Consider the following 24,724-nt stretch of genomic DNA (forward strand, 5'->3'; position numbering starts at 1 on the left):
TTGTCTTTTTGCCATGTAAACAGCATCTGGTTTAAAAAATAAGACCTCATTTGTACCAGCCCGTTTTAATTAACATGTTTTTTTTGTGCTTCTCGCTAGCACAGAAAGTGTTGAATAAAACTGATCTCATGTGTGTGCAGCCTCTTAGCAAAGTGTTGAGTCCTTTATTACCCCTACACTGTTTTTATATTATTTTTTAAGAAGTGACTGATTGGATAGATGAAGGGCATGTAGTAAGCGTAACATATGACCAGTTTGAGAAGACATTTGATAAGGTGTCTTACAGCTTTTAAACAAAATTCAGGCGTATGGTATAACAGGAAAAGTAGCAGCATAGATAGAATGTTGTTTGATGGACAAGAAATAAAGAGTTAGGGTTAATAATGAGTGTTGCTCAGATTGGGAAAGAGTTGCAAGTTTGCACTCCGCTTTTGCTGGATCCACTTTTGTTCTCCATGTACACAGATGATTTGGGCATTGGGAGCACAATTTTGAAATTTGCCATCAACACAAAAGTAAGGGGGTTGGAGGACTGTAAAAGACTTCAAGAAGACATAGATAGTTTAACAGAATGGACATTCGGGTGGCAGATGCAATTTAATGTGGAGAAGCGGGAGGTAATATATTTTGGGAGGAAAATCAAGGAATGGAAATATACAGTCAATGGAAAGATGTTGTAGAGTGTGAATGAATAGTGAGACCTAGGGTTTCAAATGCATAATTCCTCAAAGTGCAAGTGCGAGCAGATAAAGCCATAAAAAGGCCAATAGCATTTTGGGTTTCATAAATAGGGACATGGGTACAAAAGTAAAGGAGCAATAATAAATTTGTACAATGCAATGTTTAGGCCACAGTTAAAGTACTATATGCAGTTATGGGGATGCCATTATAGAAAGGACATTAACGCCATTAGCAAGCGTACAGTGTAGATCCACCAGGAAGAAACCAGGAAAAGAAAACTATAGTTATGAAAGAGACTTGAGAAATTGGGACTATTTCCATTGAAGCAGAGAAGGCTAAGTAGAGGTTTAAAAGAGGCTTTTAAAGGGTTTTGATAGGATGAACTATCAAAATCCTTTAATAGGTTTTAAGGGTTAGAATATTTGCTCTGATTGGAGAATCAGTGATAAAAAGGTCATCAATTTAAAGTTGTCACTGTAAGAATGAGGAGAGGGGAGGAGAGATTTCTTTGTTCGAAGAGTTGTTGCAGCACTGCCACAAGGAGTGGCTGAAGCTGAGGCCATTGCATATTTTAAAGGGAAAAGTGGCTAAATATTTGAGGCGTTACACGATACATGCCTGTGGGGAGAGAGCAGGGCAGTGGGATTAATTTTGGATTGCTCTCGCAAAGAGCTGGTACAGACCCAAAAGGATGATTGGCCTCCGCTGTTGTAAATTTCTATGGCTGTCAAGTTCATATATTTCCTGAGTGTGATTATGACAAAAGCAGAGGTATTTTTAACCCAGGATTAAATAAAGAACATTTCTGTACTTTTAAAAGCAATGTTAGATGCACGGGGCAAATTGTGTTTAAGAAATAACTAGAGTTAAGATGGCAGCTGCCTTTATGAGTAAACTACAGTTGGAAACTGTGAAAGCAGGCAGATTCTTTGATCTGTATGAAACAGGATGAGAAAGCTTTACCCTAGGTGTTAATACAACTAACGTATCCACAGATATGTGAAGCCTGGATGGAGTATGAATCAAGCGATTCTATTAACAGGATGCTCCATTGTGTCTTTGGACTTATTTGATTGACCATTTTTTATTTAGAGGCCCTTTGACTTTCAGTATATGCTGGGGGGGGGTTTGTGCCCATTGCGGTTTTGCAGTGTCACTCCCAATGGGCACTGGGCGGGAGCATTTAAATGAGACGATAATGACAAAGTGGGCATTGTAAGTCAAATTTCCTGTCATTATCGCCTCAGCAATGAAGACCGCTAAGAATGCCTGAATGGAATAAGCACCATGCACTTTGAGGAGGTGCAATGAAGGCAAATGATTCTCAGGCCAAAGCAGTATCAGTAGTCAATGGAGGGAAGATGAATTTGCTGGCTCTGCCTTGCTGGGTTTTGTGCAAAACCTTTTTAATTTCTTCTTCCTCATGGCTGCTTCTCTGTTGAAGCTGCTGCAGGTGTCTTTATAGCTGCAGCAGCAGCCCCTTCCCGCTCCCTGCCCCCATGTTGAGTTCCCAAGTACAAGTGGGAAGAGCGCCAGGAGCCTGTCAAAAAATTTAGATGAAGCTAACATCAGAAACTTTTCCTGGGCCAGAGGCAGATGTCGGGCAGGCGGTGGATGACCTGCCCCCCTCCCCCCCACGCCTTCACTGGTGATCACGTAGGAGAGGAAAATCCCAGGCATAACATATCATTATAAATCAAGTATATGTGGCAGTGTTTCCCTTGTAATATTTTTCTCCCCCAGTTTTCTCCCTTTCTCCCCTGAAGGCTGTGGTACAATCCTATGGGAGTCAACCACTATATGCTACATCATGCAAGTGACAGTCTTCATGTGTACGCCTAGGTAGTATGTGTCAAACTGTTGAACTGTGGCGGGCATCACAGCAAACTTAATCCTGTTCCTAGCCGCGTGCGTAATTCTGCAGGGGTTCGCTGCAATAAGCGAGAATGGAACTCTTGTCCGGGGCGCTGAGCCAATTATAGTGCCCCAACTACGGAGATCAACTATGTCATTAAATGTTGACTTTTGAATGAGTACCTTAGGTCTGATATTACAACAGTGGATGCCTTTACCCACTAGGTCTTTGGAAAACTCACCAACCTTAATTTATTTAAAAACAGAAATTATTTGGGGACTGATCCAGTTGTGATTACTGGACAGCGATCTCGTTTTGTGGCTAAGATGGTGATCTAATTAACCATGATCGTGAAGTTTGAGCAATTTAGCTATCACCTGGTCCCCAAGGTGAAATTACTGCCTGTGAATCACTCCCATATGTATGTTAGCAGATATCCTGTGGCATTGCTCACCATGAGTCGACGGTTACTCTATTTTATAACAATATGGGTGCAATCAGCAAACTGTAATGGGGAAAGTGTTACAGGAAGTACACGCTACCAGCAATACTTTTCACAGATTATACCTATATACACACCATAGAGAAAGATTATTTTACTTTTGCACCTTTTTGTTCGCGTTTGATGGCATTGGCACCGTAAGATGAAATGGCTCCGGCATAATTACTGGTAAAATAGTCAATATGTGTATTACATATTGAGGTTTAGTCTATATTACAGCTTTATTCTAATACTGTTTTTTGATACCTGCAATTTCTCTTGTTTGCATTTTTAGCTAAGCTTAGGTTAATTTCTTTGTGATTACAGTGCTTTCTGCCTGGTTTAAAAACACAGTAGAGAGGTTAGAAGCTTATAATAGAACAGGTCCCGTCATGTGGTGCTGTGTACACCTTTCAGGTATTATGACACAATCGGCAGTAACAGCTCAGCTCCCCTATTACACTACCTCAACTTACCACCACATGCTAGCAAGATTACTATTATACTGAAAACAAAACAGCAAACATATAATAATGATTACCTGAGAATGATTTAAGGATGTAACCTGATCTGAATTCAGATAATCACAAACTGCTTGAACCTAAGTTCACGCAGTTCATGATGTCATCCGAGCTCTTTGAGCAAATCACAGTATGACCTCCCAGGTATCTCTGATGGGCTTCAAGATCGAAGAGCATTTGGAAAGGAGAAAATGCAAACAACATTTGCAAAGTAGAGTACATATAAAATTATTTTTTCTAAATGCCTGTGTTTTAAATGATTGAACAAAATGCATACACTGAAAGGAATTTAGCATTTTGTGTGTGTTTTACTCTTGTATATTCTGCCCCGCACTACGCTGCTGAAAACTGATAGTAGTTATTTCTTACTGGCATTCCATCAAATATTTCTTCACTTTGCATGCATATTGTTACAGTACAATTTTGATTACTCCTCTGAATTAATAATACCCTTTGTATACTACTTTCTAGGAGTTTTTAAATAATGGCTCATTTTTCACAGATGTTGAAGTTTGCAGTCATTTTGCAATCCCATAAGTAATTTTCAGGATTTAAACGAAGTACAATTGCTTTCAGCCAGAAGTTAGACAACAACAAATTGTAACTTTAGTCCTTGTTTTTTGCTCATTGGAGATATATGCTTAGCCTTAATTTTGTTTTGTATAACTGTGGAGTCCAGGAAATCAATAATGAAACATGAACCTACCTGGTGTTGTCTTTCTGTGGTGTTGCACATATCAGTTCACAGGCTGAAGCCATTCCTAAACTGCAGAGTTCTTGGCCTGGCCTCCTGATATTATAAGTGCATCAGAGAGAGAAAGAAAGAGAGAGGAGTGCGTCAGTTGTCGTTCGGTTCTCAGTCTGGAAGGATTAACAACTTTGATTAACTCATGCCTGGCGGATGAGTTTTTGCCCATATGGATGTGATATCCCACTGTTAAGTAACAAATACTAGCTGGTTGAGTGACGTAACCCAGGAGGCATGGTTATGGGTTTGTAAAGCCTGGGCTGAAGAAGCAATTTACAGAGATAAAAAAATCACTTAGTTTTTTTGTGCACTGTGCCATCTTCAAAGTACATAATCTTGGAGCATAAACACTCATTATAATAGAACAGACACTCATATTGTAGGCAATTCAGGCTAAGAGATTTTCTCAAAATGCTTTGAACTCCAGGTCTGCTGACATCTTACCCTGTGTTTGAAATGCTTGCATAATTACCGTGTTTATGGAAGTTGCAGGCTGCCAAATACACTAACTCCAGCACTAGAATTTAAGGGGAAAAAGTGCTTCAGTAGGATACGTTGCAGTGTTTCCTGTTGTCCCAAAGTAATTCAAAAAAGATAGATAGGTTCCAAGGCTTCCTGAGGTAATGTAGTTCTCCCCTTAATGATTGAAATTCGAAATCTACTCAAACAAATTGTGTTGTCACCCAATAATTTGTGCTTACCTTTTGCAAAGTAGCAGACCCGGTTACTTTATATAATTCCGGCCCAATATTACAGGAGTTAGAGGCCTGTTACTGTTACTGATGTAGGATGTGGGTCGGAACTTTGTGTTGGGTACCTCAGTATTCACCTCTTTGCCTCCCCATCAATCAGTTAATGCCTTTATGGTGTAGTCATCCATTTTGAAAGCCCTTGTTTCAGGTTAATGGATAACACTGTATACTTGGGATATTTCAGAAACCGTTCTTACGACCTGTTAAATACTGTAAACAAAGCAATAGTATTATGCAAACAAACTGTTCCAAGCTTAAGTGCCAGTTACAATTTGAATGCTAATTCTGTACAAAAGCTTTCTAAAAATCATCTGAAAACAAAGGTTTATTAAACATAATGTACAGTATGCAATTAGTGCTGAATATTAGACTGGTACAGCATGCCATCAGAAAGGCTAATGAAAATAAATTGAGCTCAGATGTGCCAAATGCAAGCGCTGTAATGATGTCGGGCTATTCAATTGAGTTTGCAGTTTCTCTGCACTTGAACAGTTTGGTATCGGCATTGAGCAGAATGTTTTTCCTGAACTTTGGAATAAAAACAAGTAAGCAAACCTCGCAGCAGATCGCACCAGGTGAAAATTTTAAGAAAGCAATCAAACAAGCTAAATTTAGTTGAAGTAGTGCCTACATTATATAATATTCTTTCAATAGGCTGGACTACAATACCTTATTATATTTAGCAGCTGGGGTGGAAATTGTTGCCTCAGTGCATGTTGTATATGAGTAATCGGAAAATTATATGAGGATGAAAAGCTGGAGGTCTTCTATCATATTCTTCATTTTTATATATATGAGTACCTCACGTGTGGTGTGTTAGAGGTTCATTGACACATGCATTTTGAGTTAACAATATAAATAAGTCATATTCAACTGTGTGTGCGCATTCGTAAGCTTTATTCCCAATGCTTTACATTATATTTATGATATTTTATGATATGCTGTAATAATTCACTGCGGCGCACTCAATTTTGGATTTACATAGATGGAAAAGTAATATAAATCAATTGGATATATGAATGAATTAATGTGAATTAATTGGACTTCTGTTTAAAATGATCAAAACACTCTTTGTTTTTCTTTTAAAAAATGAACACAATTACCTTTTTAGTTCCTGTTGTTAGTATTCACTGGGGCAAAAAGAGGACCACACAGACTTCCTGTATGTTCACCTAAAGACTTGTTAGTTTTGCTTACGCCTGTGATGGGTTCGAGCCACATTAGACTGCATCATCCTATTGAGTTCAGATGCTGTTTATTTTCAGGCTGGCACGTATGAATGATAATGAATGTGTTCTTTCCCAGCTTTCATCCGTCCCCCACACAGCGAGTTACAATAGCTGAATTATGTTCTCGCTTACCGAAATCTGGAATGGAATGAACACTTTGGGCATAATTTTAACATGGCGGCGGGATCTCAATGGGGAGGTGAATAGTCGCGTGGGAAACACGGAAAAATATTCTGCGCATTGGCTCGAGCGATCGCGACTAAATTGAAGGCCCTTAATGTTTCATCCGGGTTTCACGAGTCCAAGCTGCGAGGCGGGCATACCGCGCGCCCGAATGATGTGCTGTGAATTGGACTATTTAATAGGCCATCACAAACATGGATTTTGAGGGAGAAAGGAGGAATGTTCAGAGATGCAGCATTACAGGTGTAAGGCAGTACCCTGCTTTAGCGACTCCTCTCGAGTTGTTACTGGCTGGTGTCAGGAGCAGGAGGGAGATACTATACCCGACTGACCGGAGGAGGCACCCTGCTTCCGCCTCCAAGAAGGCGTGGCTGGAGGTGGCAGAGGAGCTGAGCAGCACAGTGGCAAGGTCATAGGTGCAGTGCAGAAAGCGATTTAATGACCTAACCAGGTCAGGAGAAGTGAGTAGTTACTGATTCACCTAGATCCTGTGGTGTACATGACCCCACCCCCCCTCACTGTCTTGCCAAGCCTACTCCTCACACCCACTTAAGTCTCATCATCAACTTATCTTCACTTTCTGTACATTTCTTCACCTCTCCATTTGTGAACCCACCACTCCCACTCACCCCAATCCTGATGCAATGTGATGAATCTGTCTGATAGTCACCCTCTGGTGTATCTGTTTCATTGGCAGCTTGAACACATTGACCATGTCACCTTCATTCACTCACATGTCTGTTCTTTCTCCCCTTGTAGAAGAAGAGAGTGCAAAATGCATGGGAGAGGAGTAGGACTGGAGGGGGGCCACTACAAATAGTGCCTCTGACAGAGGCGGAGGAGGAGGCATTGAATCTGAGCCGCACAGTTGAATGCCTGGCCATCGGAGATGGCGAGACTGGCAACCCGCAAACGGCTGGTGACAGAACTTTAACATCCTTCACACTCATCATGAATTGATTTTATCAATGACTGACCTATTGCGCACCTCAGTATGCTCATTGCAAATTAACTTCTGCAATGATAGTTAAAATTGCTTTAAGTTCTCTTCCAGGGCTTTCAAGGATTCATGATGAGGCAGGCGCCATGGAAGAGGGCGATTCCTCAGAGGAGCTCAATTTCTCTGAGGGTGCACCGTCACATCACATCCAGCCAGGCACCAGCACTGATACTCGTACTTTGGTGGGTCTTGTTTGGCAGATAGTTGGATTGTCACCCACTGATTCAACACTCACAAGTGAGCAGACACTGGTGGCAGGGACAGTGGTGGAGAGTCCGCGTCTGCTCGCTTTGCTCAGCTGGACCCAAATGATGAACCCCGGGGGACATCGTTGAAGGTGAGAATGATCGAGGTACAGCTCCACCTTTGCAAGGTAATGGAAAAGGTGTCACGCACACTCTCCACAAAAGCGGAGAGGATGGAAGAGTTCAACTCCATCGCTAGTGGATTGGTGGAACAGGTATGTGCGAGAATGTCTGCAATGGAGAGAGTGGCAGCCTCCACTGAGCTTCAAGCACGGCTCTCTAATGAGTCCATGCAGGCCACGACAACGGCCGTGTGGACTCTGGATACCAACATGTCTGCTGCCTTAAACAGGCAGACAGAAACATCACCTGTGGCCTTAGAAAATGCCTGCTGTCCAGCAGAGTGATGGGAGTGATGTTGCGCCGGCCTGGGAGAGCGATGATGGCGAAAGGGGACATGGAAGTGGGGACTCCACTGAAAGCGCTCCCACCCATTGGCCCCCAACCAGTACCCGCAATGCTGCCTCCACTTCCGACATCCGAGTCTGCCCCTGCACAGGTGCAGGTGGAGTAGTCTTTGGCGGGGAACTCACGGGCACCAAAACCCAGAGGTCATAGGCCGAAAGTATCTGAGCAGCCAGGGCAGGGATCTGAGCAACCTGCCACTACCTCTGCTGCAGCCACAGGGAATGCACCACATAGAAGCGGTAGGAAGAGGAAGGCGAAGGCTTTGTAATCACCAAGGGTATGAACAAGGGTGTTAAATGGAATGTCAAATTTTTCATTTCTATTTGTTTTTTGTTAAATTCTCATTTTGTGAAAGCACCCTTTCATGTGCTTCATCATGAACGCCAAGACTTGATGACACCCATTGGGTGCATGTACAATGGCCGTATGCGTGGTTGAAGGACTGTTTTGTGCAAAGTGGTGGGGTTGGGGTGGGGGAGGCGTTGGTGGTGGTTGTTCCAGATGATCTGAGTACTTTGCTTTCTTCACTTTGCTGATCTCATTGTGAGAACCTATTAGAAGTGAATGGTATCACGAGCAGCCATGTGCACCGCTGCTCTGGCAGTGGGTTCCCCATCCTCCTCCTCCTCCTCATCATCTTTCTGGCTTCATGAGCGCATTCGAGCTCCTCCAGCTGTTACCGTTTCTGCTGAGCGATGTTGTGCAGGATGCAACACACCACGATTATTCTACACGCCCTCGCTGGTGAGTACTGAAGGGCTCTCCCAGACAGATCCAGGCACCTGAAGCGCAACTTCAGCATTCCATTGGCTTGTTCAGGACTTGGTGGTGATGTGACTGTCGTTGTACTGCTGCTGTGCCTCGTTTGTGGGGTTTCTCACAGATGTCATGAGCCACATCTGCAGGTGGTATCCCTTGTCTCCAAGGAGCCAGCCCTTAACTCTGTCTTGTATGCGGAAGAGGGCCGGGATGTTGGACTCGCGCAAAATAAAGAAATCAATTTGGCACACACCTGCAGAAACCTCCTCCGGTGGTCACAAACCAGCTGCGCATTGATGGAGTGATATCCCTTTCGGTTGATGAACAGTCATGGCTCATGTGGAGGTCCTCATATTGCTACTTGTGCACAATCAATTGTGCCCTGCACCCATGGGAAGCCAGCCAGAGAGTTAAAACCCACTGCCCTCTCAGTCTGGCCGATGTTGTCGATGGGACAGTTGACATAGTTGGATGCTCTGGCAAACAAGCCATCCGTGACCTGTCATATACACTTATGTGCAGACGACTGAGACCCTCTGGAGATGTCACCAGTGGTGCCCTGGAAGGATCGGGAGGCAAAGAAATTGAGGGCAGTGGTGACTTAAGAAAGTTCACTGTCTTCAGGAAAGTACTTTGAGAACAAATTGTTGAAGTTAATGAAAGGGGCAGGATGAAGGTCAAAGAACCTCCAGCCCTACAACCTTCTGAGGACTCTGCATTCCACCACCTCTGGCCTCTTGTGGATCCCCCATTTCCTCTTCTCACCATTGGTGGCCATACCTTCAGCCGTCTAGGCCCTAAACCCCTCCGCCTCTCTCCTCCTTTAAAACCCTCCTTAAAACCTGCCTCAGATTTAGTCACCTGTCCTAATACCACCTTCTTTGGCTCTGTTTCAGTTTTGTTGTCTGATTACGCTACTGTGAAGTGCCTTGGGATGTTTTACTACGTTAAAGACGCTATACAAATGCAAGACGTTGTTGAATAAGATATACTTTGAATGCAGCTCTTTTTATTTTTTGACAATTTTTTGTGCTTGAGGAAATCAGCGATGACTTTATGGTGAAATGGCCCTCCTTCTGTATAAGTGTGAACATCAGGTCCTCCCAGATCAAATACAGCATGCCCAGTTGCACAGCACTGATTTCTCAATTCTGTCCTAAAATAGTGCTGCAACTTCAGGCTCATTTCAGCGCTCCTTCCTGTTCCAGCATGCGTTTATTAACACCAGCCATTTGTTTTTGTCAACTTTTGCTGAATTGTAGACAGTTTTATGCTATGGGCCAGCACCAACTAAAAGTTCATTGAGGCCCAATTGAATGACATTTTCATAAAAACCCTGACAGCAAGCAGAAAGGAGACTTTCCTGTCCGTCAGCCTGTGCTGGACTGTAACCCAGGTCCCAGGGATGAAAGGATGGTGTGCTGACTCACTATACCGTCCAGTGCCCAGCATCTGGTTAAGGTAGAAGAAAGCCTTTCACTGTTGGTGCTGAAGGAAACAGATATCAAACTCTAATGTGAGATGAAATTTAGACTGTGTGATAACTGTGACTGGAACTTGTGCTCCATCTCTGACTGCTGCCTTAGTCAACAGTGTTCTGGTGTTTTATGGTTATTCCTATTGTTATGGCCTGCAATGTTGTGTGGAACTGAAGCAGCATCAGCTGCATTTATTTCCATCTGGTGCATAATGGTGAGTTTGGCAACCTAGTTAATTTGAGGGAATCTTTAACCGGGCAGTCAACTGTGAACATTTTGGTATTATTTTCTTCATATTGGAAAAATATACGGTAGGAACATACGAACAGGAGTAGGCCATTTAGCCCCTCAAGCCTGTTCTGCCATTCAGTGAGAAGATGGCTGATCTGTGACCTAACTTCCATATACCCGCCTTAGCCCCATATCCCTTAATACCTTTGGTTAACAAAAATCTATCAGTCTCAGATTGTAGAAGAGAGTTCCAAACTTCTACCGCCCTTTGCGTGTAGAAGTGTTTCCTAACTTCACTCCTGAAAGTCCTGGCTCTAATCTTTAGGCTATGTTCTTTAATCCTAGACTCCTCAACCAGCGGAAATAGTTTCTCTCTATCTACCCTCTCAATTCCCCATAATAGCTTGAAAACTTCGATCAAATCATCCTTAATCTTTTAAATTCCAGGGAATACAACCAAGGTATTGTAGATTATTCACTGTAGCTAGTGAGCCCTGTTATTCAGCCACATTACAGAGCACAGTGATGAGGGCTTTATTTTGGAAATTGTGTGTATTAACTTAATTTCAGATGCCATCCAGCACACATTTATGATTCCATTCCAAATACTTTGTAGCTTCACTACAAAGACGCGGAAAACAAATACGCTTGTTAACTTTTCTAACCTGTTGCGGTGGATTTTTGTTTTCTTGCAATTAGTGAAACACATAATCTGAAGATATGTGTAGCTACGGGCTATTAGAATTTAAGGTCTGTGCTTTTTTCCTAGTGTTCTGTATCTTGTGGAAAGGGCACCAAGCACCGGGATGTCTACTGTGTTGACGCGGAGCAGATAGCTGTGGACAACAAGTACTGCGAGCACTTAAAGAGGCCTCGAATATATAAACAGTGCAGGGCAGGCCGATGCCCAGGCTGGAAAGCCACTCGATGGAAGGAGGTATGATCTGATGCCATTCTGTACCTTTCTTTATCATCTCTCTGTTGAAAAATTATTACAGTCAATTCTTTTAAGTTTTGACACGAGCCTGCATCTGAATTTCCTAGTGTTGCATAGAAAGGTGGTAAATTCAAGGTTTTTGGTTCATAATTATACACAATTCTTTTCATGCTGTGTAGTTTTATTGAGTATTACAAAGGTAACTACTGCTTTGAAAAGAATCTACTGATACAGTTCACTTTGGTACCTCTATTTTCCTTCTACCTCCACTCATTCAACCTGAAATGCAGGACAATCTTGGCTCTAGGCTTCTCTGCATTCACTGTCACTGCTGCTCAGCATTGGCTGAAAGGAGTTAAACTTTGAATAGAGCTCCCTCTGAATTTACTAGTTTACTTTAATCAACTCCTTCCCTCTCCAGAGATGGCTCTCTCCCTCAAGTGGCATGACCAAGATTTAGCAGCAATCAAATTCAATTCAATCTGAACCTGGCTGCCATTGCGACACTCAGTACTCGACTGCTGTAACTGTTAGATTATCTGTATCTAAATATATCCCAAGAACTGCAAACACTTTGAATCCTCAAACTCTTCATGGCCCACTGTAGATCACAAGATACTTACAGATGACGAAGGCTACTCAGCGCATCTTAATTCATTCACCCTACACTCCCCCCCACCTCCCCCCAACCATTGCTGCGTCCAATTGCTTCTTAGCTGATTCTAGGGTTTGTACCTCCATTGCTAACAGTCCCAAAATTACCTTTTACTAGTTTAAACTTGTGTCCCCTTGTCCTACTCCCACAATTTAATTTAAAATATTTTTCTATATTATTTGCTATTTTACATACCTCTCACTTCTCGGCTGCTTCCTATCCAGGGTGAAGAGGCCAGGTTTCTCCAGCCTTTCCCCATAACTCACACCCTTTACATTTGGATCAGCCTCTTCTTTTCTCTGCACTGCCTCAAATGTGTGTGTGTCACGGTGATCAGAACTGGGCAGAGGTCTCAAGATGAGGTTTGAGTAGAGCACTATACTGTTTGGTCACAGCTACCTCTGACTTGCATTCTACCGTTTTGGCTGTATAGTTCAACATTCATTGGCTTTGTTGATTGTTGCTCTGCATTGGTTGGACATGTTGAGTATCGAGTCCACCAAGACTCCTAGGTCTCTTTCAACTTCATACTTAGCTATTTCAACACCATTCATGGAGTATGTATGTCATCCATTTTTCCTCCCAATACTTTACATTTGGCTACATTAAATTTCATCTGCCATTGTTCGGCCAACTTACATATTTTGATAAGATCAGTCTATAATTTTTATACTGCCTCCTTTTGATTCTACCGCCTCTCCCATTTAGGCATCGTCTGCAAATTTGACCAATTTTCATTGCGTTTCTAAACCCAAGTCATTGATGTAAATTAGAAACAGTAGTGGTCCTGACACCAAACCCTGGGTCCCCACTAACATGATTCCACTAAAGAGTTTTAAATTTTCTATTTAGCCGGTTCCATATCCATTCCCACGGTTTACCCTGAATACCCACGGCTTTGAGCTTAACTAGTGGCCTTTCATGTGCAACTTTATCAAAAGCCCTTGGAAGCCTTATGCGTTCAATATCGTATGGTTTACCATCATTCAGTTGGGTTGTCACTAACTCAAATAAATCAAGGATGTTGGTACGGCAGTATCTTCCCTTCTAAAACTGTGGTAGCTGCTGTTTACTAGGTTGTTCTTGAACAGATAATCCTCTAATTTACTCCTGTTTATCAATTCCATTATTTTAAATGGGATTGAAGACTAATGGGTTTGTAATTGCCTGCATCTGTTTTGTCACCCTTTTTGAATATGGATACCACATTAGCCTGTTTTCAATCTACTGGTACCTCCCCAGTTCCTTCATAATGGTTGACAATGCCTCACAAATTTCCTCTCTAGTCTCCCTCAGCACTCTGCCATCTAGTTTCCTGGTTCTTCATCACTCTTTAATGTCTCCAAGCCCTGAAATCACTTAGCTGTTTTCACAAGATATAAAAAGAATCTGAAAAGGAGGAAGAAAGAACGTAAACATAATCTGCAGCGACCATCGCTTCTGTTGGTTGATAAGAGTAGCATTAGTCTCAGTTGCAGAGCTTATAAAAAACAAATAAGTACAGTAGAAATCCCTGAAGAACAGCAATCAAATTCATCTTAAAACCTTCAAAAATCTGGATTATAAACATCAGTGGTAAATGATTGCAGTCATCAGCAGTAGTACACTCTGGTTTTGTATAACTACCCATCTCATCATTATTGCTCAGAAGTATTTTTTTTTCCCTACTGCGTAATTTAAGGATCTGATTACAGCAAGGCTCTCCTTTCCTATTTCTCCTCCTGCTCCCAAGATGTTTGCAGTGTCTGTTTTCAGGAGGCACAGTTTGTTTCTACACTATCTTACTCAAGGACATCCATTGGAGTCATCAGAATGGACCAGAGTTTCATTGCAATGGCGAGATCAGATAGTAAAATTAGCCATCCAGTGTGCCCATCTCGCCATCAATAACTTCTGCCATGTTTTCCTCCATTTCAAATTAGCACACGCTGCAGTGAGCACGGCAGCGAATTGGAAGCGGCACAGCCATTTTTTTTCCCAGTGATTCAATGAATACGTTTGATGTAAAGTATTTCACATTATTGAGGGGCAGGGATTACCTGCTAGAAATGGCAACAGGAATCTCCCAGAGTAAGCCTTGGGCTGACACAGGTTGGAGCTCCAGTTAATTCCAGGCCTTTTCTAATGTTGAGCAAAAGTGAAGCAAATGTTATTAGATTAACAGGTCCATAAAACTGGCATTTCATACAGATATAGAATATTTTAATCTAAATATGAGGGAGGAGCTGGGGCCAGCATAATCTTAGAGTCCTTCAACTTTGTGATTTTAGGGACCGATATTCTTTGTAACAGCTTTTGCTGCACCCTCCAGCCCAACTTATTTGTGCGAGTGTTTCTGCCGCTGTTTCAAAATAATTATAAATTTTTAATTAATAATAAATTTTTATTGACATGCCGATGCAATGGTTTAAGAACCTGTCTTCCAACAAGTCCTAATCAGCAAAAGTGGCAGCAACTTGAAAACGGGCTTAAATGCAGGAAAATCATGATCGCCATTAATTTTAATGGGGGCGGAGCTATGATAATTGCCATCTAACTTTTTAACAAGGTAAAGGCCGAGAGGTGCAAAAGTCCCAGGAAAATATTGCATGGTATAAGTAATGTCGTAAGTCACTTACTGCATAATTTCTGGGTATTTTTGCACAGTTCAGGGGTTATTACAATGGCACAAGCCCCCAGGAAAATCTGGGCCAATAGGTATAGTTTCTGGGAGAAGAAAATTCCCTGTTTTTTCACTGCTTAGCAGAAAACCTCTGCACAATCTCCTTGTCCACACATTGCCTAGCTTTCCAATAAGTGGAAAGAAAATTGTCATTTGCTGAACTTAGCAATGAAAAAATAACAATGGGTTTCAGCTTTTCGTCAGTGCTGGTGAAGACCACAGGGGAGTGTTGTTTCACAGCGATTGTGGTTGATCATTTCTCCTGACAGATAGTTGAATGGTATTGAGTTTAATTCATCTGTTAAATGATGTACATGACTGCTACATGCTCCTGCTTTTTTCTGTCCTGCACTGTGGGCCTTTTCCCTTCACTTAGGTTTTTCAACTTCAAGTTGGTTCCTAATTGTCCCTCTGAGAAAAAAGACCTTACCTTCGCTTGGTCCTCACTGAGCTGAGATCAGGAACTCACTATGGGAGGTGGAGGAATTGCATGGGAAAACCTGCCTCTTAGCTTTCTATCCTGATATACACTTGTGCCATTAACTGCTATACCAAACATTGTCATCACCCCAAACACTGTCATCACTTTTCTCTAATCGGAATTTATAAGCTTTTTAGCCTTTAAAGACTTCCGACTTAAATGCAGAGTTCCTGTATGCCTAGTTTTATGTTTTTCTTCCCACTTGCTAATATTTTAGTTCTGTTAAGAGTGACCTTCCTTTTAATCTAGAGATGGTAACTCACACTGCATAATGCAAGTTCACACTGACAAGTTGTTCTGTATGATCATATAACACTTTGTTAATGAACATTTTGAAGTGCTCCATTTATCAATGTTTTTTCCCACCCATCGAAAAAAAAAGATCCACTATTGGAAGTCTTCTTCCTCCAGAGTCCAGTTGTCGTATTGAACACAACCACATTTTATTCTCACCTAATGTACTGTAATATTTGCCAGATATACGTTCTGCTTTCTTGGTTTCGTTCTATTCCTTGTATTTTTGCATGTTCAATCACAGCAGTTTTTAATTAAATTTTTTATTGAGTTTTTCATCAATTTACAGCTAACCTATTCTAAGGCTGTTAGGTACAACTGTTGCCAGTTGAACCACTGAGAAACTAATACTAAAATTCATTTAATCCTTATATATTACAAAGATAATATAAGCATTCACACATTTATAATAACCAGGTTTTGAGTCCATTTGGGTCTAGTTGGCTTCCTGGTTGTGCTTTAATCCCACTAAACTGTTCAAAGAGATTCCATTTCTGATCTAAAATTGCATACTTCCCCCAACCTCCGGTGAGCTAGCCTTTTCTAATTTAATTAAATCTAGCCACTGCTGTTTAAGAGGTGCTACTGGTGACCTTCAGGCAATCATAATAAGCCTTTCAGCCATCAGAAGGGAGAGGAGTATCATGCATTTTATGATCTTTGAGGCTCCCAACTGGGCGGCTTCCCATAAGGGAAACACCAATCCAAAGGCACAGGTAGGGGAAGAGGGAAGGGCCAGCTGAATCATGACTGGAGTTAATAAAATATCTACCACCTCATGCCAAGAGCAATTGAAGCTCTGGGCATTCCCAGACCATATGTAGAATGGAGCGGGGGATACCTTGCAATCAAATGAACTGTACTGAGGAGCCATAGTTGAATAAACTAGAGATAGTAGCGTTAGATTTTGGCTGGGGCGGAAAACTGGCGGTATCTGATTGGCCACCCACGATAGACCTTGTCCGATAACGGGAAGGAAAATTGGGTGGCTCCCACAGAAACTCAAAGAAACCCCCAAAGACTTTAGATTAGAAACCGATCAAATCCACCTGCACTTTGTGTCACCTTCTGATGATCCTGCCCATCTCTCCCATTCTGTCAGGGTATCATTTACTATTTTTTCATTGAATACCTTGAAAAAATACAAACTGGGGAAACAAAATTAGGTTTTGATTTAGTTTAACTAGTAAAGACGCAAAGTAAGTTTATTTTAAAATGAAACCTTTCTAACACAAGTCGATTTAGGCTTGGTGTTAGAACAACTCAAGGTCAAACAGCATGGGAAGAGTGTTGTATATCTGTAGTACTGCTTCTAATTTCCTGGGAAAAGAAGTGTCATGTACAAAGTGTACTGTTTGATTTGTACACAACGTATACCGTTCAATCTCATGTTCTGAAAGACTTTTTGCATTTTTGACCCATATATGTACTTGGCTTGGAGAGAGGGGTGTGGAGCAGGAGAAAAGCCAGTAAGTTCTTGAGCCTCTCAGATCAGTGCCAGATGTTTTGAAATTTACCTTTAAGTGTTAAATAATGAAGCTGATCCACTTTTTTATGAACTGCTTAACGTGACTGAGTTTTTGAGTTGTGCAGGATTTTTTTATTTTCCTGAAAGCTTTTATTCAGTTGAGCTATTGCTGATGAAACCAGCACTTGTAAAAACATTTCCAAAGATATTACCGCTGTGTATATACACCCTTCTGATCTTCGATCATAATCTCTCTAATTCAATCCGTTCCCATTTAAATTTCAGCAGGTCTCATGTAATACCCATCAAGTACTTGTCGACTTGCAAAACCATAGTTGGTCTTTTGAACATGTTATTGCACTTGAAAAGAGAACAGCTGGAACCATAAATATTACATGCATTTAGATATGATTGCCGACATGAGGAGGCTGATTGGATTGTGGTGATAAAGAGTATATGGACTGTATCACTAACCTTAAAACATTTCAGTAGCGAAGGTTGAAAATGTCATTAATCCAAGATATAGGGCCTGCTTTCTTTTTGGTTGGAGGGGTGAAGTTGTAGCAAATATTTGTTTCAATCTGAGTCCTGTTACTCAGACTAGTGGAAAATACACCCACTCCCCAAATACATCAGCGCAAAATGGAGTAAGATGGCCTCTTGCTCAGTTGCCTCTTTTTAACTGACCCATAAAGATGACACTGGTTGCCCCTAATTTGCACATGCCCCTTTGTTTTAAGGAGGCACAATTAATAAAAGAATTGAAACATAAAGTCCGATTTCAACAGAACCAAAAGGAAACTTATAAAACAAAATCATAATGTTATTGTCCATAACTATTTGTAACTCTATTCCATGTGGTGCACATCAGTCACAGAAGGCCTCGAGCATACCGATGGGCACCGTCTGTTCCCTCTCCAGGGCCAACCCAGCACAGACCCAGTTGCAAGTGGAGATAATCCACATTTTGCTGATTATGCTGCTTGAAATAGCTCCATAGCTGCAAAAGTACTGCACAATTTGGGGAGATAGGGTGGCAATGGTTTTCATTATCTCTGTGGGACTTGAAGTGATCCCATGTTTCAAATTCAAATAAAGAAAGTGAATATTTTTTTAAAAAACAGAAAATGCTGAAAGTGCACAGCAGATATGTCAACATCAGAGATAAAAACATTTCAGGCGAGACCAGTCATCAGAACAGACTAAACCAACAGAATGTCTGGCAATTTGAGAAGTGTTGAATCTTAAAGGCGAACTTTGCCTTTGAATTCTGTGGGGCTACCACTGTGCCGTACTTCTTGTGCCATAACCTGGCCCCGGGGTGGGGGGGGCACCAGAAACTCAGGGAAACAGCGTGACTGACCATTTTCAGCTATTTTTGGTGTTTCTCCAGTTATGGTGGGAGACCAGTGAGCAGCCCACAGAGTTTCCAGGCTATTAATTTTGGGTGCAGGGAGGGTGGGGACCACATTTCTCTGCATCCCAAATGGTATTTTCAAATGTACCTTTCTAAACAATCTGAAGTGCAAGGGCTCTTCCATAGAACCCAAGAATGACTCATTTTAGATTGTCGAGCGGAGGAATCCCACAATGCGCAATGTTAGTTCGCCATTGAATTTTGTAGCATTCTTCTTTAGCCATTTAAAATCCTGTGGTTAGCAGACCACACAATGAACCTCAAGCACGATAGGTTTGTGCAATTTTCACAAAAATCTACAGTTCTTTTCAAACTTATTTTTTTCCCTTTCATTCCCTCTCTTTCTTGCGCTATTAGTTCCTCCACTTAAGTGATCGTCCTTTGCTGAACATGTCAAATTGTACAATCTGCCTCTTCTAGGTAAGCTGTCAGGAGAGGTTGTGACAGTGCGGGTGACTGGGTCTTGTTGCCTCAACATCTCACCTCCACTTAGCGCTACGCCTCATAACCCAGAACATTTTGATTCAGCTCGGGTTAAAATGTCAGCGGAGCTGGGATTTAAAACCAAGTATCTAGTTTATTGAGTGTTAAATCACAGAGCTATATTTGGCCTGCCTTAGATCAGTGCGATCACTAGGTCAGCAAAGCCTTTGTGAATTGGAAGCATAAGAAAGTCAAGAATCCATAACTTTGGTCAACGAGAGATAGGCTGCTGTATTGTGCAGGACTAACAGAGGCCACATAACCCGATTAGAGTCAAGGAAATGATGGCCAACTTAAAAGAAAGTGTAGTTTGGAAAAGTAGTCACGTTAATATGAATTATACAGATGCATAATCCAAACTTTAAATTGGGGCATTTATCCACCTGCAAAGGTTTAGGAAAAGGTTTGGTCTGAGCAAGGTGTGTCTTTCATAAACTGAGAGACTGGATGCCTCTGAAGGTCACTATGCCTCTATTCTATCGTTACAAAAGGAGTTTCTTCACTTTCATTCAAATATCCTTATCTATTTGTCTAACTAGTTAAGAGCAGGCTGCAGATGGGGAATTATAAATGCAGAAGATCAGAAGCAAAACGTTGCCACTATTTCAGACAGCTGTTATTCCTTCAGGATGGGAATCATTGTTTTTTGATTGTTAAGAATAAAATGTTTTAAAAATGGAGATAAGGAGAAAAGAAAGAATGCTAGAAAGCTGAAATAAAAATGGAAACTGCTGGAATTACACATCAGGTCCATCAACATCTGAAAGGAGAAAAGGCCGATTAGCATTTTCAGTGAAGAACCTTTGTCAGACCAACCAACCAAACAAAAACAAGTTCCATCCTGAAATAGCAAAGAAGAATTCCCATCCAAAGAATTAACCTGACGATTCTCATTGACAGACCTGCAGTTTATTTATTTTTTTAAATGTAGCTTCATGCCAGTTCTATGTGCCAACAATAAAATTCAAAAAGTGGTTATTTTGTCATCAGTACAACAAGCTAACAAAAATGGCCACTAATACCAGCCATATAATACCATTCGACTTGAGGATTCAATGGTACCCTGTCTCTCTTTAAAGTGGACATCACAGCATTATTTTACACAGTACAAGCAACAGAAATGCTGCAAACAGCTGTTGCCAAGGAGGAGTACATTATCGAGATCACAAAGTTCTACAGAAACCAAATATCAAGGTATTTTGCACCTATGGAAGCATAGCAGTTCCCACTTAATCCCTTGGGAGTGCAATTTGCATAATTAATTTTGAAACCAGTAGAGCACAGATTATAAACAATCACATCGCTATGTGCTGATGTATGATTATGTTGCATTTGTAGAACGCGAACCTTGTTTTCCTTCTGTTTATTGCTTTGCATTAAGAACAAGATTTTTTAGCTACAGAGAGAGGCCATTTTGTAAAACTAGCTCATCCCTTTTCATCGATCAATTCCATATTTCACCATGTCCCTCAAGTACATCTCATTGGTCTTTCTGAAATCTATGTTAAAAGAAGTAGAATGGACTGATACAAAGCATTTAAAAGCATTTTAAAACCTGTAACTTTGCCATGCATAATGGCTGAGTGGAAATATTCTGTCTCTTTCAGTATTGAAAATACTGCTGTTTATAAAATGAAAAGTATCTTCATTCTGATTGGCAGGGTAAGTAGAGATACATGACAGGCCCAAATCTCTGGGGCCTCAATGAGGTGCATATCAGCACAGGAGCATTTACTGTAGAATTTATCGGGCATATGGTCTAGCTAAATACAGAAGACCTAACGAGGATGTGTACTTTACTTACCGCTGCTTGATCTTCTGTATTTTACGAATGAAATAACAGTTGAGTTTGAAATGTCTCAAACAAATTCTAGTCCAATTTATATGCATGAGATATTCTATAGGCATAATGGGGAGTCTTGCTACCTATACAATTGATATTTGACATTTATGAAATCAAGAAAGAAATTTTTTGAACTAGATACAAAACTTAATGCTCAGTAGAGCATGATGTTCTAGTGTTAACAACGTACAATCCTGAGTATCCATTTGAACCATCCAGATTCACAGTGGAAAATCAAAGTGCCTAATTTTCCTCATGGCACGCACACATCCATGAATTAAAAACCATTGGGTAGTCCCATCGTAGATGCATGACATCCCTATTGCTTGCTTCACAACACTAGTGGCAGAGATTCCATGTCATATTCAGTAGCTTTACCTTTATGAACCTGGCATTGGATGTGAGAACTCAGGCAGATTGTAGATCATATTTCATCAATGGCATTAGTGTTAAGTGTTTTTGACAAAAATTAGCAAGACAGCAGATAGAGGTTTAGGTAGTGTTCCTAAAATTTCATCGAGAGAGAGAGAGAGAGAGAGGGGAAAATAATGTGGATTCCTTTTTCAGAATACAAAAGCTATTCAACATTTCCACGTATCCACACATCACAATGCAATTTTCTCTGTTTTAACCTGTATCATACAATAATATTATCATTCTGACAGGCAAGCCGGATAAATACACCCTTCTTGAAAAGGTTTTGTTGTGTCCATGTAATGGATTACATTGTAGATCTTATACAGAAAATAAAAATTCTAAGAACAGCAAGCCACTATAGCTGTAAAGAGCAATTAGACAGAAAAGTTCATACTTTACTTATTGTATTCACGCTTTAAGCATATATTTTGAGAAAAATAGTATTCAGAAGTATCCCTACCCCATTTTGCTTGTATATATTTTTTTATTCATTCATGGGATGTGGGCATCACTGGCAAGGCCAGCATTTATTGCCCATCCCTAATTGCCCTTGAGAAGGTGGTGGTGAGCCGCCTTCTTGAACCGCTGCAGTCCGTGTGGTGAAGGTTCTCCCACAGTGCAGTTAGGAAGGGAGTTCCAGGATTTTGACCCAGCAACGATGAAGGAACGACGATATATTTCCATGTCGGGACAGTGTGTGACTTGGAGGGGAACGTGCAGGTGGTGTTGTTCCCATGTGCCTGCTGCCCTTGTTGTTCTAGGTTTGTTCTAGGTCGCGGGTTTGGGAGGTGCTGTCGAAGAAGCCTTGGTGAGTTGCGGCAGTGCATCCTGTGGATGGTACACACTGCAGCCACAGTGCGCCGGTGGTGAAGGGAGTGAATGTTTAGGGTGGTGGATGGGGTGCCAATCAAGCGGGTTGCTTTGTCCTGGATGGTGTCGAGCTTCTTGAGTGTTGTTGGAGCTGCACTCATCCAGGCAAGTGGAGAGTATTCCATCACACTCCTGACTTATGCCTTGTAGATGGGTTATCTCTTGCCTTTGTTCTTAGGTTTTTCCCTCATCCACAACTGTTTGAAAGGGGAAGCAAGCCTGGGCAGTTTTGCCTCACTGCATGGGGAATTTGTGGCCATGAACCCATGTCTTGCCAAACTGTGTTGAATAGAACTAGGGCAAGTGATCTGGCACAAGGACACGTCCAATGAATGTTTAGACTTCCTACATATTGCTGCCTGAGTACCACAATTCTGCATAAAAAGTACCAGAGATAGTGAAAATGCTGGTTCTTCAACCATAACAAATCACTCATCTTAAACACAACTTATGAAAGCAAAAAGCTAGTGAAAAAAAAGGACCATTCAGGCAATCAAGCTAATTATTTTCACAGACGGTGTAAAAGTTGCCCCATGGTGACCTCTACCAAACTTAATCTCTTGAGGTCAACCAAACACAGGACAACAATCCAGCCTCTCAGCCCATACCAACTCCACATGCTCTGAGCTTAGTTATGAGTCTACTATGTGACACCTTATCGAAGGCTTCTTGAAAATCAAAAAAATATTACATCTACTACATTACCCTTGTCTACCCTTTCTGTTACTACTTCTTCATCTCAGGCCCAGGACATTGCTGCAGGAGTTCCTCAGGGCAGTGTCCTCGGCCCGACCATCTTCAGCTGCTTCATCAATGATCCTCCATCATAAGGTCAGAAATGGGGATGTTCGCTGATGATTGCACAATGTTCAGTTCCATTCGCAACCCCTCAGATAATGAAGCAGTCCGTGTCCACATGCAGCAAGACCTGGACAACATCCAGGCTTGGGCTGTTAAGTGACAAGAAACATTCGTGCCAGACAAGTGCCAGGCAATGACCATCTCCAACAAGAGAGAGTCTAACCCCCTCCCCTTGACATTCAACGGCATTACCATCGCTGAATCCCCCACCATCAACATCCTGGGGTCACCATTGACCAGAAACTTAACTGGACCAGCCACATAAATACTGTGGCTACAAGACCAGGTCAGAGGCTGGGTATTCTGCAGCGAGTGACTCACCTTCTGACTCCCCAAAGCCTTTCCACCATCTACAAGGCACAAGTCAGGAGTGTAATGGAATACTCTGCATTTGTCTGGATGAGTGCAGCTCCAACAACACTCAAGAAGCTCGACACCATCCAGGACAAAGCAGCCCGCTTGATTGGCACCCCACCCACCACCCTAAACATTCACTCCCTTCACCACCAGCACACCATGGCTGCAGTGTGTACCATCCACAGGATGCACTGCAGCAACTCGCCAAGGCTTCTTCGACAGCACCTCCCAAACCCACGACCTCTACCACCTGGAAAGACAAGTGCAGCAGGTACATGGGAACAACACCACCTGCACGTTCCCCTCCAAGTCACACACTGTCCCGACTTGGAAATATATTGCCGTTCCTTCATCATCGCTGGGTCAAAATCCTGGAACTCCCTTCCTAACAGCACTGTGGGAGAACTGTCACCACACGGACTGCAGCGGTTCAAGAAGGCAACTCACTACCACCTTCTCAAGAGCAATTAGGGATGGGCAATAAATGCTGGCCTTGCCAGCGACGCCCACATCCCATGAATGAATTAAAAAAAAGAATTCAATAAGGTTGGTTAAGCATCACCTTCCCTTTTGAAATCCACGCTGACTATTCTTCCTTATATTTTCAGTTTCTAGTTGTTTTTCTATTACATCTTTGAGTAAGGATTCCATTATCTTTCCTGTCATTGATGTTAAATTAATTGGTCTGTAGTTCCCTGGACTCGTTGTATCACCTTTTTTAAATATAGGAGTCAAATTAGCTGTCCACCAGTCCTCTGGCACTATTACTTTTTCTAATGAATTTTTATATATATGTAATAATACCTCCACTATCTCTTCCCTAACTTCTTTTAATATACGTGGATGCAATCCATCCGGACCAGGGGTTTTATCCTCTCTAAGTTTGATTAGTTTATCAATTATCTCCCCTCTTTCTATCTTAAATGTCTTTTTTGATCTCTTCTTCTAATGCCATGCCCACCATATTAATCTCCCTGGTAAATACTGAGGTAAAGTAATTAATATTTCTGCCATTTCGCTTTCATTACCTGTGAGTTTATTGTGTGTATCCGTATCCTGATTTTTATTTTGTTTTTTATGTGTCTGTGGAATACTTTACTATTTCTCTTCATATTGCTTGATAATTTAATTTCGTATTCTCTTTGCTTTCCTAATTGTTTTTTTTAAAACTTCTTTCCTAATCTTTTTGTATTCCCTTTTGTCATCCTCTCCTTTGTTGCCCGTATTTCTTTTTTCATCCATGATGTGTCATTACTGACTAGTTTGTTCTTACTTTTTAGTGAGATATTTTTCTCCTGGACTTTATTGATCACCGTTTTAAATGTTTCCGACTACTGTTCTATTTCTT

General features: G+C 41.5%; 1 protein-coding gene across 1 annotated transcript in view; it reads left to right on the forward strand.

Annotated features, from left to right (window-relative positions):
* Positions 1-24,724, forward strand: part of LOC137334837 (A disintegrin and metalloproteinase with thrombospondin motifs 20-like) — a 423,984-nt gene that overhangs the window by 349,223 nt on the left and 50,037 nt on the right. The window contains exon 29 of the mRNA XM_067999860.1: positions 11,401-11,568. Coding sequence (XP_067855961.1) covers positions 11,401-11,568 — 168 coding nt within the window. The remainder of the gene's footprint in view (positions 1-11,400; positions 11,569-24,724) is intronic.

The sequence above is a fragment of the Heptranchias perlo genome, chromosome 18 (assembly GCF_035084215.1).
Source record: "Heptranchias perlo isolate sHepPer1 chromosome 18, sHepPer1.hap1, whole genome shotgun sequence".
In the NCBI taxonomy this organism is placed as follows: domain Eukaryota; kingdom Metazoa; phylum Chordata; class Chondrichthyes; order Hexanchiformes; family Hexanchidae; genus Heptranchias; species Heptranchias perlo.